This window comes from Ptychodera flava, chromosome 13 (assembly GCF_041260155.1).
Source record: "Ptychodera flava strain L36383 chromosome 13, AS_Pfla_20210202, whole genome shotgun sequence".
NCBI lineage: Eukaryota > Metazoa > Hemichordata > Enteropneusta > Ptychoderidae > Ptychodera > Ptychodera flava.
In genome coordinates this window covers 3,613,670-3,634,576 of record NC_091940.1, presented here as the reverse complement: position 1 = coordinate 3,634,576, position 20,907 = coordinate 3,613,670, and the positions used below count along the sequence as shown (strand labels likewise).

The window sequence follows — 20,907 nt, the reverse complement described above, 5'->3', positions numbered from 1 at the left end:
TTTAGGTACATAGGTAAATGCTATAGGATTCCCTGTATCATTTCTGTTATCATCTAATATGATTGAATTGATATAACAGGGGGGACTCCAGTAATGTTTATGAGAGAAATAGCCTTAACAAAAACACTGATTTAGTGTACTGTTTGTAAAATCTTGTTTTGTCAGTAAATAAAATTTTGTCCCCTCTAACATTCATTTGCAATGTATATGTAATTGGTGTTCAGGGTCTGGACCCGGCAAGATATCAGAACAAAGGAGGAGAATATTGGAGAGGACAGTGAAATTTGGAGACTGTGCACAGAGTATTGTCAGTGCTCTGGGATCACCCAGCAAATTTTTTTACAAATCAGAAGACAAGGTGAGGGTCATCATTATCAGTACTAAGTACATGGCTTTCTGAAACCTGTATATTCAACTTACTGTTGTAAACATTGACTCCAACAGTCCTGAATAGTTGATTGAACAAATTTTATAAATAAAGTGTGTTGAGAGCTTCAAAATGTAATTATAGTTGGTACAACCAATCAACATGGATGTGTACAGAAGTGAGTACTGGTAGTTTTGTGCATTGGAATACACTGGACAGCAAACAGCAGTAGATCTACATGTTATACATGAAAGAATACATTTCCATTGGATGCAGTCTCATATGCTACAGACAACAGCTGTCTAATCTAACTAACATGAACTTCCATTTAAGGCTCCTATGGACACTTTGGTAATATCATCTGTCAAATGAAATGAATGAGTATGGAATCAAAAGACAACCCAGACAACTTTATAAATAAACAATGAAACAGGTCTATCTAAATCTCTTCCAGGTAGTGGGAATATAGACTGGAAGATCCATCATTCAAAGCAGGGATGAACGGTACAGCCCTCCTTGAGTGATGGATTTTCCAATCTGTGAGAACTAAAACATTGCTCTTTGACAAGGATTTTTTGATCAACAACTGTTAAAACCTTTCCTTGTTCAAGTATTTAATGTAAATATCTTCATCTAATGAGCAGAATAGGAAATATGAACCTCTCCACTGTTCATGTCAACTTTAACCCTTTACCTGCCAGACAGTATCACTTCCCCATCTGCCAAGTCATTAAAAAGCGGTATTGAGCAAAAACCATTTTCACCCACTTGGCTTGGTATGTTATAGCATCTTTAGTCTGTAAAAATTATGTTTGCTGTACCTCTGTCTTCAGGGACCTTCAAATCTTCAAGTCTTTGTTAAAATGCACCATATGGGACATGTTTTGCTACACTAGTTTTAACCAACTTGACCTGATGGTGAAATATGAACTTGGCAGGTAATGGGTTAATCAACAAATTATGATGAATGTCTTGATTTTATGTTTTATCAGTAACTTGATTCAATCTTTTTATATTCCATGGTTAGATGAGGATTCACTCATCATCATCAAAGAAGCTAACACCTGCCAAGAATTCTGATTATTTCTTCAATTATTTTACACTAGGAGTGGTAAGTTATTATACTGCTGAAATCACTAATGTATTCAAAACGTTAAAACAAAGACCCTGCCGCCAGCACGTCTGACCGCAACTTTTCCCGGCTGTCAGCGAGACTTGTCAACCGAAAACATGAACCAGCCAAATTCAAAACATTGACGTGCGAAACAGAAGTTTGACTGCCCAGACCAAAAAGATAAAACCACGCCGACCTTCCAAACGCCGACCACCGCACACTTACACTGTGTTTGAAGCGTGTTTGTGCACAGCTTTTCTCTCGATTTACTTACTGGTTTACTAGACTTGGTTCAAGTGCATGATTTGTGAACATGTGAGTCGGGTGAATGCTTGGAATTCAATGATTTGTGTTCTGTTTCCATGTGAAACGTGTGAGTAGGATTAGGCCTATATGAATGCGTTGAGTGGAGTGAACGCAATACAGGGGAGTTTCACGCGGTACAAACTAACTCACTACTGCTATAGCTGCACAGACTAAATAAAAAAGCGTTCGATCGCTATGAAAACCTGACCTGGGCTGCCAAATTTTACACAAGGAACTTTTACAAATCATTTTATTTTTTGAAAATTCACCGACTTGAACCAAGTCTCTGGTTTACCTTCATCCTGTGACACCCTAATGGCTCAAACGGAGATTTAGGAGTGGGAAGGCAATCTTGCCCGAGTTACAGGATTTGATTGTCATGGAAATCTTACTGCGTGGTGGGGATAAAGTTACTGGCGATTTTCTCGTCATTCAGAGAGGTGGCAAAAAGTTCCGTTTCAGCGATCGTGGGTTACAAAATGTATGGCAACGCTTTGTATCGTGTGAAGCGTTAGATATCTCTCAAAGAAAAAAATCAACGAATATGGCGATAGTGCAGAAGATGTCTCAACCAGTGCCGTCGCACGAGGTGTGAGAAGCCGATGGTCAGTTGGGGGATGGACTTTAAAAAACTGACGCCAGTAGCCTATGAAAAAATTCACAGATGAGAATATTGCTTACTGTGATGAATATGAACAACACCCAAACAAAATCCGGTTCTTTGATTTCCAGTTCTTGTATATTTCACAAATTCCTAGTCCATGTTTTCAGGCCATGCTTCTAGTTGTTTCTCTCGCGGCGTGTCGATGTTCTGTTCAGGTAAATCCTGTTCATCGTCTCACAATTTTACGATTTTCCAAAGATGAACGACAGAATGGCTACCGGCCGCGCCAGTCGACAGGACCACAGTGTCTGAACAGCGTCTGAGAAATGGGTTGATCGTGAAATTTTGAGGTCAAAATTGGAGGCGTGGTTTAACAGATTTGCTTTGGCTGGTAGAACTTTTCTATTTCGCGCCACGATCTTTTGAGTTTGGTGGGTTGATGTTTTCACTTTACAAGTTGAGAGACAGCTGGGAATATCTTGCGGTGAGACTGATGGCGGCTGGGCCTTTGTTTTGACGTTTTGAACACATCAGTGATTTCAGCAGTAACAACATCACAGTCATATTAAAAACTGTATACATACTGACATGCACCTCAGTAGAAATTTGATCATGGAAGCACACTGTTTATGGCCAGACACTGCCAACAGTGAACAACCATTCACAAATTTTCACTTTTAACTCTTTCATACCAATTCCTATTGCATCCATTTTGCTTCTGAACAGTTGCTTTAAACATTGATGAAACAATTGTCTTATTGAGTAAACTTTACAAAATCTCTGTTGTACTGATCATTGATGAGAAAAGATGTCATACTTCAGGACACCCTGTGAGGAACAAATCGTAGTGTTGATGTTTTATATTATCAGGGCTTTCACAACCCTATAGAAGCTTTTTCAGATTTGCATAAGAAAACATGACATCAATGACCTTTCCAATAATACCAATGTTGATTTTTGACACACAAAGAATATCAGCCGCATTATTTTACTTTTCAAAGAATTGTACATCATTAATGTATGTTCTGTATTTCTTTGATTTTGATAGGATGTGCTTATAGATGCATGCACTCACACTGTTAAGAAGTTTGTGCTTCACACCAACTATCCAGGACATTTCAACTTCAATATGTAAGTATTTTGACAGAGTATTTTGATAAGATTTAGGAAGATTGGTGGGAACTAAATAGCCTGGAAACTAATATAATTGCATTAATACACTGAGTTAATATGACAGTCAGACAATCAGAGATCAAAGGTACAGTTATAGACTGAATGCCTGTAACTTAATCTCTGTGGCATGACCCTTGCGTAACTTGTCACATGTATGGTAAACTTCATGCTGTCATCTTATAATCAAGATCATCTGGCCAGTGGAAGTGAATAATGTGTGGCCATTGTAGTTGACAGTCACGGATGCATATGGATAGTGTTTGGGTTAGCTTTTTCTTGTAACTTTCAAGAGCATACCTTGATGAAGAAATCTATGGAAAGCACTCTTTTCCAGCTGTCACTTAAGTAAGAATATGAAAATAAGTGACAAGTACTATTGTCAGTGTGAGTCCTGTTCATATGCTGCAAACAGTCAGAGACATTTGTCAGGTATTATTAATGATCTGGTGGAAACTGGGGTTGATGTAGGGCGCCCTCTACCAACAATCTTGTAATTACAGCTTCATCAGCATGTTTTTATGAGCTTTCAAGAGTGTGTGTTGGCCACAAAGGTGTTGTCCTAGCCAACAAAATAGTTGGTAAATTCATGTTTTGTGGCTTGAAATAGAAACTTTGTGATGTTAAAGGAATACAGTCGTTGGAACTGGGCTCAAAGGTTGTATGGGACGCATACGACCAATGTAAACACTGTATCCAAGGTGATTGATGAAAGTTAAAACATGTCTGTCATAATCTACATCGTATAATTTAAATGTTCCAGCTATGATGATGAGGTGCAGCTAGATATCGTGCACGAAATACATTGTTTGTAAACAAGAAACTCGCACAAGCGCAGTTCTGATGACCGTTTCCCTTTAAAGTGAATTGATTGAATTTTGTCAATGTCTACTGCATACACTGAGTTATGGAAAAACTATGCATGTGAACTTATTTTATAACTTAGTACTCTGTCGTTATTCTTTCTATCATCAATTGTCCCATGTGATAAATTTGTAAAAAGTCCACAACCTCATGCAATCAGTGTGGAAAATTTTCCATTTTCCATTGCCTTTTCAAGATTAGAATGTATTTCAATACCATTTCAATGGAGACTGTGGATTACTTAGTTCAGGAATTATTTTACTGGCTCAGAGCACAAGAAGTGTTAGTGTGATCTGTAATGATACACCATATGGTAGTGTTGACTGATGAAGAGAATATCTATCATATTGCAGGTACTACAGATGTGATTTTAGAATTCCAATGCCGGTGATCAGAGGCTCCAAAGCAGTGGGCACAGAAGAACCTCTTGTTCTTACATCATTCACAAAGGTAGGTTGCTTGGATAAAATAATTAAAGGTATGATATTATATATTATTGCCTGAATACATGGGTTTATGTGCCTGAGAGCAGGTGACAATTTGCTCGACACCAGGAGGGCAAATTGTCTCCTGCTGCATGAGGGCATATTTTACATTTAGCGTTAAGCGTCTACTGTGACGTCGAAAACGTGGAAGGGCTTCACTGGGCTGGGTAACCATGGAAACCGGTCAGTACATCGTTCACTGGCCCGCTAACTCCCCGGATGTTCCTATTCAAATCAGTGCACCGATTTGCACTAGCATTGAGGCGTGTAATGAAAAGACATGGCACGGCTAAAATTTAAGTGGAGCAAAGATATTGGTCTTCTGTTAACCCTATAAGGCCCAAACACCTATATATTAAGTGAAGCTCTGGTAAGTTACCAGAAAGTCGTCCCTGAAAGGGTTAATTGGAACACATGGCAAATTCTCCTGTAATACTGTATATAGATTAAACTCTATGGTAAACACTTCATTACTACAAAAGCTGTGATTTTACACCAGCACGGCATGGTAGTCTTTTGGGAATAGCTTGTATCTGAATAGGATAAGATATGTTGAGTCAAACAATATTAAAAAGTGAAGTTGTCCTCATAGCAGCGGTCTATTATAAACATTAAGTGCAATTGCTGAGAATACCTTTATCTGGCCATGTGTACACTACACCATTTGCTAGCACTAATATTCTGTGTATTCAAAACCCTTACAACAAGTGAGCTGGATACGAGCATTGAGAGATAAATTCACTGAACTCTGTTTCATCAAGCTATATTGTACACTTACTTACCACATTTGTATCACTTCTTTCATGACAGTGGGACCAAGTTCAAGATTTACTCTTAACACCCGCTCATAAACCTGTTGTGTTAAACAGAGCGTCATCTACAAACTCTACCAATCCATTTGGCTCCACATTTTGTTATGGTGTCAATCACATGGTTGTTGAGGTAGGTGCTATGATTCTTTTGTGAAATAAATGTAAAAAGTTGTTCTTAGTTGAACTTAACCCAATAAACTGACCCATATTTCTAGACAAAGTTTTCAGTGTTCATGCAATTCTTTATCACAGATGATGATTATATATTGCAAAAATTGTTTTCTGGCTATAGGATATTATCAGTTCCTGCTTTCTTTAATTCCCATAAACAACAACTTACCGTAAATGTTTTAAGCTTTGGATGTGTCCATATGTTTCAGATGTTTGATTCATCTTTTCACTGGTTTTCACTCGTAGTCTGATGTTAATCCAAATGTTTACGTACATAAAGTTTGTATGTGCGATGTATGATAGTGAGTATGCGTGCGTGAGTGCTTCACGAACTCTACAACGTGTTGAGCGGTCTCAGTCAGAAAAATGTAACAACTTAGCCGGCTATTGAACCACTCTTTTTTGGGATTGGAGATTTAGCCGAGTGGTTCTGTCTATGGCCTCTCAGCTAGGCGACTGATGCCGTATGTTGTGGGTTCGAATCCGATTGAAAACTATCCGAATTTTCTACCCTGGGTAGGTAACACTGCTGGTGGACAGAATTGTCCCCGAGGTTATCGTTTGCACAGTTAAAGCGATGAAATTCGCATTTCTTCGCTTCAATAAAGTGTGTATGTGCGATGTATGATAGTGAGCAGCTGTGCGTGAGTGCTTCACGAAAACTCTACAACGTGTTGAGCGGTCTCAGTCAGAAAAATGTAACAACTTAGCCGGCTATTGAACCACTCTTTTTTGGGAGTGGAGATTTAGCCGAGTGATTCTGTCTATGGCCTCTCAGCTAGGCAACTGATTGCCGTATGTTGTGGTTCGAATCCGATTGAAAACTATCCGAACTCAATAATTTCATGGTTTTGCCATGCATACACATGTATGCACTGGGGGAAATAGTGTTTATCAGGGTGCCGTGATAAGTCTTATACATTCTCGCAATCAAATCAGCAAGAAAATAATTGTATGATTCTGAAAAGGTCAGTTTAATACAGGAAAAAGTAGCTAAAAAATAGCCTAGATAAAATACAAATAACAGCTGTGACAAAAATAGTGTCATTGAATTTAATTGATAAATTAATTACAGTACGCAGTTAACACTGTCATCAGTGACAGACTTTTGTGAATCTGCATTTTCACTGAAATACTGGTAAATAGGGAGAAGGGTAGGTGAAGTGAGTAGAAAAACGGCAAGAATAACTGTCATTTTTACTAAGTCTTACATTACAATTCTTACTGATAGTACATTGAATCCATGTTTTTATTTCAGGTGATGCCAAACAACCACATAGCATCTGTAACCCTGTACAACAGTAAAAACAAGAATTCCAGAGATGATCTGTGATGTCATCAGAAGAATCATTTCAAGTACTGCTGTCAATCAGACACCCATGAAAAGAAAATGACTTTGTAAAATACACCTTAACAAATCATGTGCAATCATTGTGATTTCTTATAGGGCATTTGTTAGATACACTGTGAATACTAAACCTAGCGTCTATTAAATGCCACAACTAGCAAGTACTCTTGTGTGTCTTGCCTGAAGAGGGAAGCAGTAATTTATGAAAATGTTGCCTATTTCATCATTTTTGAAACTGTCTAGCATAGTAAAATGATAGCATTGATCTTATCATGGCATTAGGTCTCTATAAACCCTTTGTCTTGTTACATCATGTTGATGAAATGACATCAAGACAGATCTTTTAATGAAAATACAACATTTCTGATGTTATTTTCATCAAAACAGTACACTTCTATTCTTTAAATTTTCGGAAGCCATAAAATCCTTTGATGTGGGATTTCTTTCAAGTGTCAATGTGCTGATACCAAATCATTTCATGACTTTTTACTTTTCTCAAGGGATATCATCATATAAAGCTATTTGTACAACCTGGTACCTATGTATGACCCAAAACAAGTACAACTTTCTGTAAGAGTTTGGTCAATTTACGGCCAATATGCCCACATATATTGTCTTTCCACATGCAGGCATTAAAGCTTTATAAAAATTCATTGTTAAATTTATCAGTTTAGCATGACTTCTGTCGTTTACAGTCGTCCAAATATTTTGCCAAGTCTGTCTCTGTTGCGACTGTAGTTAGTATTTTCCAGTAAGAATCAAGAAGCTGTTAACACAGTTTGGTATAGTGCATACTGTATGCACAGTTCAGAGAGTCCAACTTTCACTAAGGTTGAAGAGTTTCATGCAATTTGTGTAAACGTTACCACAATTTGTATGTTTTTCCATTTCTGACTCTCAGATAACATGAAGCAGTTAAGAAAACAAAATTGGCTGTCCAATAAAGTGAAAGCAGGTCATCGCTGATTTGAACCAGTTTCAAATGTTTATATTTGAGAATACAATTCGTCAAGTTTATAACATCAAAGTATTGTGCCAATTTGTATGTAGAGAATGGTAAAATACATAGAAAAGGAAGGATTCTTGAATTATTTAGATTTGAAGAAATTTCTTCGTGTGACTATACTGTGATTATAGATTTCTACAAAAAGACCCATGACATTGTGTTTAGTTACTCTTCATACTATAGTATACCTTTATACTTCATAGAGTTTTAATTATCACAAGTACAGAAATGAATGAGAGTATAGTATTTGGCTTCCAGTCCATAAAAGTGATAGAAAGTAGATAATCTGCCCTGAATTGAAGTGAAATTTTCCTTGCCATTTGTGATTAGAACAAATCAAAAAGTACAATAATTAATAGATATGCAATGGAAACCTAATCTGCATTATTCCTGTATTGGTACAACAGTATGAACGTACAAGAATGATATTGAACCGCTGTGTGTTTAATGCTTTTCCTGCCAGACAGTAATAACTGTATCACTTCCCCATCAGCCAAGTCTGTAAAAAGCGGTATTGAACCAAAACATGACGTATTTTCACCCACTTGGCTTGGTATGTTATAGCATCTTTTGTCCAAAAAAATCAACTTTACAGTATTATGTTTTCAACAGCCTTCAAATGTAAAGTATTATGTTAAAATACATCATATGGAATACGTTGTGTTTCATTAATTTTAACCACCTTGACCTGGTGATGAAATATGGACTTGGCAGGAAAAGGGTTAATGCTCAGTGAATAATAAAGGACATTGCTTATTTGAATTGTTTTCAGTGATCGGTCGATAGTGAGAGAAAATATCCAAAGAAATCTGACATCCAACACGATACAACTATTGTAAATTGTTATGGATATCTTGCTTTAGGTACATTTTGACCAATCTACTTCCTTGATAGAATGCAGATAACACTGGAATGGTTTACATAAAAGCCAGTCATTGATTGGCTGAAACTAGTATAAAGGTGGTGTACTTCTCATCACTAACCAATGGGCAGCTCTGTATCAGTGAAGTAGCTGTGAATGTATGATTAAATGAAACTCCTCTGAGTGTTTTCCTCTTCAGACTGAGAGCTACTGTATTTACAAAAAGCAAAGGCCATGTCAGTTTTTTGCATTACATTGAATTTTCTAGAATTGTAACAGTAACTTTTCTATTCAATCTATTGTCTGTAATGTCAAATTGTTTCTGCAGTAATTGTTACTTGATATGTCCATTTCATGACTTTCTGCACAATCATTTTCTCATAGAATGTATATACTGCATATTTTGTACCTTGTCCAGTTTGAGGCCATGTAAGTATAGTGGGCATTTCTATACTGACCTGTAGAAAACAGCATATTTGTCATAAATGTTCTATATCTTTATTGTTATAACATTTTCTAATGTTACATGCTATGTTGCCAGAGTTATACTTGGTATATCACAGTCTTGTGTTTGCACAACCTTCTCATTGAGACCATGATGCCTCAAATAGCAAATTAAGTACTGTCCCTTAGCAATAATTCCTTATTGAAATAATTAGTGTTCTATCAGATTATATGTGTATCATTAATGACGTGGAGATTAAGATACACGAAAGAAATGCTGTTAAAAATCTCTGGAGTAATAGAAAAGTTAAAAGAGTTGTGATAAAACAAACTTTCATGAGGGCATAGTAATCTTTTTTGCATCAGTTAAAAATACTGTTGTTGCATTTATTTTTTTCCATATTTCTGCAAATTGTGTACAGGGATTATCATTCCAATTTCAATTTCAATTTCACTGCCATGATTGCAATCCTCAGCTGTATTTACACTTCTTCTCCCATGAAAGTTGATGAGGCATTAAAATTACAGCTGCTCCCGTCTTTATCTCATTTCATGTTGATAACTAATTGCAAGAGGCTTTTGAATGTCAATCAAACTTTGTGGCATTGATTGTGTGAGGGGGCTATAGTTTCTTTCATTGTTAAAGTACCCAACATATTGCATTGTTTTTTGTTTGCATAATTTCATATGCCTGAAAAATGAAATTATGTATGGTAAGAAACTATTACCAACATTTCTCAATTCTGTTTCCACTAAAGTCCTACCCCTTGTTGTTTTGAAGTTGCCCTGCTAACAATTGGCAAAAACAGAATTATGTTGCTGCCAATCTGGTGTTATAAAACAATGGTAGACTGTTACAGGCATGGATGTTATTATAATGTTTGCTGCATTTTAACTTGGCTTCTAAGATTTAAATATCAATAAAATTTTCATGTATGTAAGTAATTTAATGGAATTTTGCCAGTTTATTTTTGTTTTGTTCAATGGATAATCAAAATCCATTAACACCTTTTTCTCTTTGAAATTTTTATGAGTCAGCTGTTGTGAATTTACTTTTTGACCAAACCACAGGGGGGATTATGGAAAATCTCATTAATGAAGAACAGACATTTTGTCAACTTTATGTAACATGCCATTTAAATAAATATTGACTCTAAAAAAGGTGCGGTGTTGTTGCTGTCATTGTGTCCCTATTTATGATTATATTTTTGGCATATATGCGTAATTTTTATAACTGAAAACTGAGTATTAACAAGTAATTTACGCATCCAGTAATGCACCGAGATGAGAAAAGTGACGCTATCAAACACTATAAAATTACTTTCCAAGTGACATTGTGAGTGGCAATGCTAATCTACAATGAAAGAAGATAGAAGGTACCATCTGTGGAGTTGTTCAGTATTCTAAGTGGCCCTGGTTTGCATACGTTTATTCCAACGCCTCTGTGCTTGACTGATGAGTTCTGTTTTGGCAATTATCTGAAAGTTCTGATTGTCTTTCTTCAAGTGTTTTATAACAGGCATCTTCTCAGATTTCTTTCATTCCTAGCAAAATATTTTTTGCACATAATGTGCAGTGCAAAATTATACCTTTGTGATTTTACATCACCATCCAAAGAAAAAAAACATCAGTTAAACAGCTTGGGTCTTGAAATTTTTAACATTTTAGTTTTGGGAGATACCCCTTGTTGTTTTGAAGACACTTGTGTAATATGAATATAAACAATCAACATCATGGACTGATATAATACCATTGCATAGTAAATTACTGGAACAACCATAATTCAACAACTGTAGTTCCTGTAGCCTGCTTGCATATAAAATTCACCAATTTTACCAAAGATAAATAAATGAAATAATGCAATTTTATTCTGGTATAAGGTAGCCAAGGCCATGCAATTTCTGAAGGTATGATGGTTGGAATAAGATATGTCCAATACACCCCTAATTCAGGTGTGGAACCTTTGATGCAATGGGGTAAGGGGCCCGGGGTGAGGGGGAATGACAAATACTGATCAGGTGATATTGTCTTATCTTCTTCAATAGATTCATCCCTTGAAAAGCTGGCTGTATATTTCTTGCACGCCTGAATCTTCTTTTTTGTGTTTCTTCTTGATACTATATTCCTTTATATCATCATAGTGACAGTCTAACTCTTACTAAACTGTGATAGGCAGACCTGTTCCTGGGTAATAAACCATGGATCAACCATGGGATTCGCATGAGTATATGTTTTGGGCAAAATAAACAAGAAATTGAAAATTATTATTACTTATTACCATTTACAATCCATAGATCCTATAATGAATTAAAATAAAATCAATTTGTATGTCGGGTTCACTATCTGTATACATATTAGGACTGGTCAGTTCTTCGGCCTGGGGGGCGGTGATTATTTTTTTTGCCAACATGAAAAAGTGGCTGACCCCCCCTATTCCAAATTTTGAAAACAGGGTGACCCCCCCCTATTCCAAATTTTGAAAACAGGGTGACCCCCCCCACGCGACAACTGTAATATGTAATAATATAATACTGTAATATATATATGTATATATATATATATATATATATATATATATATATATATATATATATATATATATATATATATATATATATATTTTACATACATTTATATTTTAACAGTCATTCTGTGTTTTAATGAAATTGTTGGCATGTCAGTTGTAAGATAGGAATTTCAAAGTGTCAATCTTAAAGTTTGAATACAGTACTTTTGAATGAGCTGTGAATGTATTTCACACTTTCTATGCTTAACCAGATGTACTGAACTGTTGTACAGAAATGGATGTCAATCATTAATATCAAACAGGAAAAAGCAGTAAATCAAAAACTTTGATGGGTGTTAAGACTTGCCAGCCATCCAATTAATCTCCTGAGGAACCATAGAGAGGCATTTTAGCCAAATCTGATGTATGCAGAGTCTGAGATGACCTTTTCTTGAACATTGATATTTGTGCATGTTGCTTTCTCATACTGAATTCTCATAGAGAGAACAGAAAAGTATCAGGAATTTGTCATGCTTTTCATATGAAATGCAGATTTTATACACTTTCACTTAGCAAACATCAAGATATCTCTGGCATATATTTCTGATTTATTAAAGTATGGCGCCCGAAGGGCGCGGAGAAAAATATGAAACATCCTGATATCTCTGATATATATGTCTTGTATATTAAAGTAATGCACAGGAAGGGTGTGCTGAAAAATGTCTGATATATTAAAGTAATGCGCTCAAAGAGCACGCTGAAAAATTTGAACATACATATATCTCTGATATATGTATGCCTGATATGTTAAAGTTGGGCTTGCTGAAAAATATGTCTGATTATTAGTTACGCGCCCGAGGGCGCGCCGCAAAATGCAACTAGATAAAATTTGTGGCTGACACGATGCATTTTAGGCAATGATGAGCCTGTGTCGAAATTCAAAAACACACTGACCCCCCTATTGGGCATTTCAAAAACATGGTGACCCCCCCCTATCACCAAAGTCAAAAACAGGGTGACCCCCCCCATGAATCCACCGCCCCCCCCCCCCCCAGGCCGAAAAACTGACCAGTCACTTACCCTACATTGGTCAACCTTTAACCAAAATGAGATAAAAATTGATCGAAAATAAATCTATATAATAATATACAGCTATAAATCTTAACTACAATATTGCTCTAAGTGATAATGACAATGATGATGATAATGATGATGATAATAAATAAATAAATAAATAAATTTCGTGTTCATTTTAGCCTAACTTGAGATCCTGTTGAGTACCCTGTGGTCACCCATGGAGAAGTGTAGTTGCCCAACAACCCGGAAGTACAACATTCCTTTTGTAAATAAGGTCACGCAGCAGTAGTTTAGTTCTCTTTTGACAATGTATCTTCGCAGTCTGTCCAAATACATTTGTCAGAGTCACACGGCGATAGACAACCCAGGTCGAAGTTTTGTCAACATTCTAGCTGACAAACAGTTATAGTTTTCAAAACTTTTCAACTCACGGATTCAATTTTCATTAGTTTGGTGAGTCAACTTCTTATAATGCATGTGCTTTTGACTCTTTTGGTAAGTTTTGGTTATAACATAGGAATATAGGATACAGAAAACAAATCGCATTGATACCATACTTGTGAATGGGAAACAAATCCACGTGTAAATAATGCAATATTGCAGCTCTCTTTGAGTCAGTCGAATGTAACTTTGGCAATTACATGTACAGCGGATCGATCATTCATTCCATGGATGTCTATTTTTGTACATCCATGTTCATCCTAAAGCATGTCCGTGGTGCTACTCATATTTATATTTTCAAGTTTTTACTTTACTGTGTAGCACTTGCCTTTTCGGGGGCTCAGACTACAATATTTGTCGTGAGTTGGATTTCAAATTATCCTGTTTGTTCTAAAGTCGTACTTACTAGTGAAGTTTTCAATGACGTGTAGATATTGACAATGCGGTACATGTACAGATTTCAATGTGTAGCTATCGCTTGCCAAATTGCGTGCCATACACTCGCATGATCGTGACAATAGCATAGTTTATGGTTATGCCCATGTCATTCTGACAAAAGATAAATGATTTACTCACTGATGAATTTTCAAAAGAAGCTTTTGGTAATTTCTATACCGGCCATTAATTTTCCAATTTTCCATTCCACATATCTGTTTGGATCACTGGTTGAACGAATGTAAAGGTTGTAAAATTTGGCATGTGAATTTAAATTCAAATTTTCAACTGCGTCATTGAGAGAGCTTTTTGGTATCTTCAACTATATCTTAACACCCAGGGTCTCATTATGGATGCATATCAGTGGTGGAATGTAGGGATTGGGTCTTACCGTGTATGGTTCAAACCTTGTCTTGGAATCAATGATGAAAGACCTGTCATGAAATTGAAAAATATCGCTTAAAATTGATGATTAATCTGATTTTCTAATCTATTTTACAGCTGTAATGGTACTCATAATTGAACACTGTAGAATCAGAATGAAATGAAGGACAAATGTGACTATCTAAAACACAGATCAAGATATTAGTTGGAATTTGGAAAAATGTTTACTTTACTTTTATCATGTCGATGTGGAACTGAATATTACACATTAGGTTCATACCTATTCTTGTTTAAAAACTTGTAAATTTGCGAGTCATATTAAGTATTCTGAAGTTTCTTTGATAAAAGTGCTTTACCTTTTTGTTATTTTCAGAGAAATTAGCATTTCACAATGTTGAAGACAGTATTCAAGCTGTGTGTTCTATTGGTGATAGTAACAGTGGCTGTACAGAGTTTTGAAAAAAGTAGAAAGAAACAGGCTCCACTGTATGAACACGGTCCTCAGGAACGTGTTGAGGGAGAGTATATTGTACAGTTACAGGTAAATGTACTTCTAAACCTATTATTCTGATAAAAAAGACGAGTGGCCAATAAATACGGATTTCCAAATCATGATTGGTAGAATACAAGTTTACCACACATCAGATGACAAATAGTTAATGAGAATTGCATGACTTTGTTAATATTAAGTATATAGTCTTCAAAAGTTGTTTAATTTTCAATGGAAAAAATCACCATATTTTTGAGATTGCTTTGGTTGGCCGTGTGACAGCAATAACTGCTTGTGTCCTTCTGATTCAAATTGATATGCAGCCAGTTGTGTAAAGTCTTCTCAAGACCTGCTAACATGTGTATTTTCACACATTTAGGTCATATTATTTTGAAATACTGATTAATGCTTTACATCTTGATGTATCGCTGACAAATATTTCAAACAAAGCAAATGATGAGAATGTTATTGATCAATCAATCTCATAGATATAAGAATTATTAATCAAATTGATTTATAAAAAATTAAAAGTATTCATCGTCACAATTACATCATGATGAAATGATAAATTCAGGCATTTAATGTGAGAACTGAATCTATTTAAAATCCTGAACCTTTATGAAAATTTAATAAATGATATTGATGAGTAGTAAACGACGATCATGACAACAAAATGCACTAAAGGTAAAGCAAAAATAGGTCTAATGGCATGGTATTGTCATTACAGAAAGTGAAAGTCTGTGTTGTATTGAATCCAATGACAGCTGGTAATAGCAATCATCTTAATGAATGATGATGATAATTTTGTATTTTATTTTCATTTTTGGAAATACAGAAATCCTGTGATGAGGCATGTTTCAATGATGTCATCAGTAGATTCACAGAGACTGCCAAAGATGAAGGATTTGAAGTTTCCATTAAACATAAGATGGCAAATACAATGAAGATGTTCACAGCCAAGATGCCCAGAAAAGCTGTTGAAATGGTCAGTGTAATTATCATCCAAGTTGCAAAGTTTGTTTTATTGGTTTAGATTTTGAGGTCAGCTGTAATTTTTTGGTTTTTTTCACACAATTTTGTTTTTAATGTCAACTACAGTTTCTTGTTCTACTTCTTAAAGTAAGTTACAGCATGTTGAAACACTGATTATTCAGCCTGTAAACATAACCTGTATACATGTAAAGTGTACTGTACTTGTTGACATTCTAATTCTCGTCTTGACCAGAGTTCACTTGTTAACGATAACGATGAAGTCTACACATGTAAAGGCTGAGTTGACAAGCTGAATATTGTGAATATCAATATGCTTTGGGGAGTAGAACAAGAAACTAGTTGACATTAAAAACACAGATAGTGAGAAAATTATCTTAAGTTAATGCTACTATTCCTTAAGTAACAAAGCCAGTTCCCTACTGTATAACACTCTTAAACATTGTCATCAGACTGGTGTGCCAAATTGGTCTCTGAAACCAGTGCACACTCAGGCTTCTAACCCATTGCATGCTCCTCCAAAGAACACTTGTAATTAGGTTTGAAAGATATGCACTTATTTCTAATGGAGACGATACCAGTGGGTTACTGAAATGTATAGTTTTTAGCTACTGTAAACTATTGTCAATAGAAGCTATTTGGATGGTATCCATCCGGCGTCTGTCGTCAGTCTGTATGTATGCATGTATGTATCTCTGTTTGTGAGGATGTCCGTCCACTCAAATATCTTGAGAACCGCAGTTCTTACAGATTTGATAGTGTTTGTGTAGATGCAAAATATGATTATAAGAAACCATCTTTTTTATTTTTTTGATATTGTTGAAATATGCAAATTAGCACAAAAAAGGCGTTTTTTGTAAAAAATCTTCTTCATAACCACTGGTCAGACAGCTTTGATATTTGGTATACAGGTCCCTAGGGATGACCCAACTTAGAGTTGTTCAAATTGTGATGAAATATGCAAATTTGTATTTTTAAGGAATTTTTTGGTCATTTTTGGTCAAAAATTTATTTCATCAAAACTGCTTGTCTGACAGCTTTGATATTTGGTATACAGGTTCATAGGGATGATCAAAATATGATATATTCAAATTATGATGAAATTTACAATTTTGTATTTTTGGGGCAATTTTTGCCATTTTGGTCAAAAAAAATATTTCTCAAAAAGTACTTGTCTGATAGCTTTGATATTTGGTATACAGGTTCCTACAGATGAACTAAATATGATATATTGAAATTATGATGAAATCTGCAATTTTGTATTTTTGGCGTAATTTTTGCCATTTTTGGTCAAAAAATTTGTTTCTCAAAAGTTACTGATCTGATACCTTTGATATTTGGTATACAGGTTCCTAGGGTTTATCTTAATGTAATATATTGAAATTATGATGAAATCTTCAATTTTGTATTTTTGCAGCTAATTTTGCCATTTTTGGTCAGGCCATCCTGAAATGAGCTATCAAACATAACCACCTTCGTCATCAACACGTGTCACAAAAAGTTATTCTCTACACACGACACAGCAGAGCTCTGTCAACTGTTGAGTCGCTTGTTTTTCAAAATCGCTGGTCAGACAGCTTTAATATTTGGTATACAGGTCCCTAGGATGACCTTAGTGAGATAATTTCATACACTCAGGAAATAATTTTGTATCCATGTCTATAGTAGCTTCAGGGACATTAGCCCTATGTTTTCTAAATGAGAATTGGACTTCTATCACAGTTCCAAGGTGATTGAAACATCTTTTAAAGAGTTCTTCCCTTGATATTACCATTTTAATGAACAAAAAATATCAAGACATGAATTGAAATCTTTCATTTTTATCCACATTTAGCTGCGATGGATGGACAAGGTAGAATTCATTGAGGAAGACCAGATTGTCTCAATCAACGGAGAGGATGATATGGGTGTTGGATCGTTTGGTGTTTAACAAGAGAGAGTTCATCTCATCTAAATTCATTGGTTTTAAAAATAGTGCCTTATAAACCGACAACTACACAGAAACCAAGCCACATAATAGAAACTCTTTTGTTTGCCTGAGCCATGTAAAAACGATAGGATTGTATCAATTTTAGTCATGAAATACTTAAAAGCTGTATTGTAATTTCAACTGGATTTTAGCTTTGTCTATAAACCTATGTGACATGTTGCCTTTGCAATACTCTATAGTTAAAGGCCAATGCCATTTAAACTTCAAATATGTGATTAAAACATTCTTCCATTGCAACATTGTCTTTATGCATATGCTGAGCTAATTGTATTATGTTTTTCATTTCAACCAATGACACTCATTTCTGCATATGATTAATATTTGAGGTACAATACTGTCTCATTTAGCCTGCAATTTCTGTTCTAAGTACATCCAGACCCTGAAAAGCAACTTGAGTAGTGTGCGGCAAAGATAACGATGAAATTGTACAAGCTTTCAGCTTTGGCAATTGATCAGTTTAATTTGTCAAAGTTACAAAACAACATAAAACTAGCACTGGTACTGTTTATTGTGAGGCATTTTGAATTCTCCATGAAAAGCAATCATTGTCAGTGTATTTATAATATTTGCCCTATTATTTCAAACATATGTACTATTTTATTCAAGTTTATTTTGGCCATGCTCTAATGAAACCAGACCTAGTGTTGGTCAGTTGTGATATTTGAATATAAGTGAATGTCAAAATATGAAATGTTTTATTGACTTTCTATTCAATTACAGATGAATTCTTAAAATGTTCATATTTCTCAGCGCTTATATTCAATTTACTCATCATTTGTTTCAAATGGCACAAGCAGCGATAAGACTTGTCTCATTTGATTTCAGTACAGTGTTGATATGCCACAACCATATTGGAATTTATCTGTTTTATGTTGTTGCAAACTTTATTATTAAATATAGACTCAGCAGTCAATTTTAGGAAAACTAAAAATTTACTTCATCACACAGTGTGATTAAAACTGCCAACATAATTTATTTTATCAAAGATTTATAAAATTATTAATATATGTATTGAAATCATAAGTATAGTTTATCAGACACAATTTTTTTCCCATGACATGGAATTTTTTGAGTTTATCAGAAATGTTTCAATGCATGAAGGTTTGTCCGGATGTATGGTGTTTGAATAAAACCTCTGACCAAATTTACATGAAAGTTTCTATCTAATTGATGGTTACATAGATTTGTTATATCTAATTTAATGCCAGTTTCATTGGTTTACTTTTTCGATATTTCAATCATGTCAGTGTAGCTACCAGACTATGTTTTTGTGCGATTTTGATAAACATTTAAATAATTTTTCCACTGTTTTTGAAAGTAATAGCTCACAGGTATTGTCTTTATGACACCTTAGTTTTCACAATTATGATAAACTTCATGAATATCAGAATAATACAGTTTTTAAAAAACTGCACAAGGTTCTTTAAATTGTCGAGTAAAGTACCGGTAACAGGGGTAACCTTTAAATGCCATGGAAACAACACCAATTTAAGCACTTCGAATCAACCAATATTTTCATAACCAAATTGCCTGCATTCAGTACAAAGGGTTTTGTAGCTGTTCAAGTCAAGCCCATGAATTAGTGCCGACACTTACATGTGTAAATGATGGACAGTTTAAAAAATGACTGACATTCACATAACAGTATAGCTTCCCAACCATTACCTGCAACTGACAATGCGTTTTAAGAGCTATATAAAAATATTCACAATTAACAATGTATGTTCAAAGCATCCCTTTATTTCAAAAATGGATTCTATTGTTCACATGCTGACTTGTTTCCATTGGTGTCATAAATAATATTGTTGATTTTGGTGAAATGAACTTTATGTTAACAACGTCTGCAAGTTTTAATGGAAAGACTGATGTTTCAGAAGCATGCTTTATTTTTGTATAACTTCACACTGTTTCTGCTGTCTATTTGCCAAAGTGAAATACAGAACTAAGATAGGTTTTGCTGCAACATTTTTCTCTAGATTAGCCAAACTGACCATGCCACATTTCATAATATTGCAAACATTCTGATTCTTGTCCAAAGTTAAGCACCTCATTCAAACTTGACAAAATTATATCACTGTACCATGTATGCTGTACCATCCCAGCTTTCTTGCAAGGCAAACCTTTCCATTCCATAATGCTACACTCAAATCAAGTATTTTATCGTTAAATGCCTCAAGCTGTTGCCGCAAAGAGGTTAATGGTTTACCATGAGTGTTTCATAGCCATTGAAATAGCACCGACCATTAAAAATATTTAAAAGATGACTGACAGTGGGAGTTAATTGATGACAAATAGTATTGAAGGCTAAGATGACTGACAGTGGGAGTTAATTGATGACAAATAGTATTGAAGGCTAATTGCAGGACAAGAAGTACAGATGTTTGATGTTATTGTTTTGATATGGCCGTTAACGACAGCTTTGACTAATGGAATTCTTCGTTTGGAAGCAAATTTTGATCTCTTGTTACCAAATTGCTAGGATAATATGAAAACTTGGAAGAAAGACACTCACATGAGAAGGAAAGGAAAGTATATTTTAATGTTTGAAGAATTTTGAGTTGACCTACTCCAACTGAATATGTGATTCACCTTCCTTCTAGAAATGGATGGAATTTTTTGAAAGGTTTTAAAAACAATGATTCAATTTTAGTGAGAGCACTTGTACTTTTAGCACTGAACAAAATGTCATAGAAGCAAAGAGACAATAACAGCACATGTTTGAATGAGTAGTGTGAACTAGTAAAACAGTTTCAGTATTTTATGTTCTCTGATGAAATTCTAGGAAAACCCTTATATTTGGAATGGATAAAACACAGGAGACTATTTCTGACATACTTGCTACTATGTGATAATATGCAAACCTTAGATAATATTTTTTGTTCCAGGATTGGATTCTGTCAGTCACATGCTCATGCTGTTTCCGGCAATGTCATAAATAATATTTCATATCATGATAAAATGAATTTCACATCAATATTTTTGCATTGATGATAAATGACTGAAAATGCTTTCTGGATTTGATAGCTTTCAACCTAACAACA

General features: G+C 35.0%; 2 protein-coding genes across 3 annotated transcripts in view; both read left to right on the top strand.

The window, feature by feature from the left end:
• LOC139147135 (phagosome assembly factor 1-like) overlaps positions 1 to 10,716 on the top strand; it is a 32,712-nt gene extending 21,996 nt beyond the window's left edge. Inside the window, exons 8-14 of one of the 2 annotated variants that reach the window (XR_011555654.1) lie at positions 225 to 358; positions 1,395 to 1,478; positions 3,440 to 3,522; positions 4,779 to 4,875; positions 5,721 to 5,852; positions 7,152 to 8,689; positions 8,968 to 9,149. Coding sequence is in view for 1 of the 2 variants with exons in the window: in XM_070718042.1 (XP_070574143.1) it covers positions 225 to 358; positions 1,395 to 1,478; positions 3,440 to 3,522; positions 4,779 to 4,875; positions 5,721 to 5,852; positions 7,152 to 7,226 (605 nt within the window). In the remaining variant the exon portion in view is untranslated. Of the gene's footprint in view, positions 1 to 224; positions 359 to 1,394; positions 1,479 to 3,439; positions 3,523 to 4,778; positions 4,876 to 5,720; positions 5,853 to 7,151 lie in introns of both variants that reach the window. The other variant, XM_070718042.1, reaches the window with a different exon arrangement.
• Positions 10,717 to 13,393: 2,677 nt separating this feature from the next.
• On the top strand, positions 13,394 to 19,021 carry LOC139147123 (uncharacterized). Its single transcript, XM_070718026.1, has 4 exons — positions 13,394 to 13,589; positions 14,770 to 14,937; positions 15,722 to 15,871; positions 17,711 to 19,021. The coding sequence occupies exons 2-4, from the start codon at positions 14,788 to 14,790 to the stop codon at positions 17,804 to 17,806; spliced, it is 396 nt and encodes a 131-aa protein (XP_070574127.1). The 5' UTR covers positions 13,394 to 13,589; positions 14,770 to 14,787; the 3' UTR covers positions 17,807 to 19,021.
• The last annotated feature ends 1,886 nt before the right edge of the window (positions 19,022 to 20,907 follow it).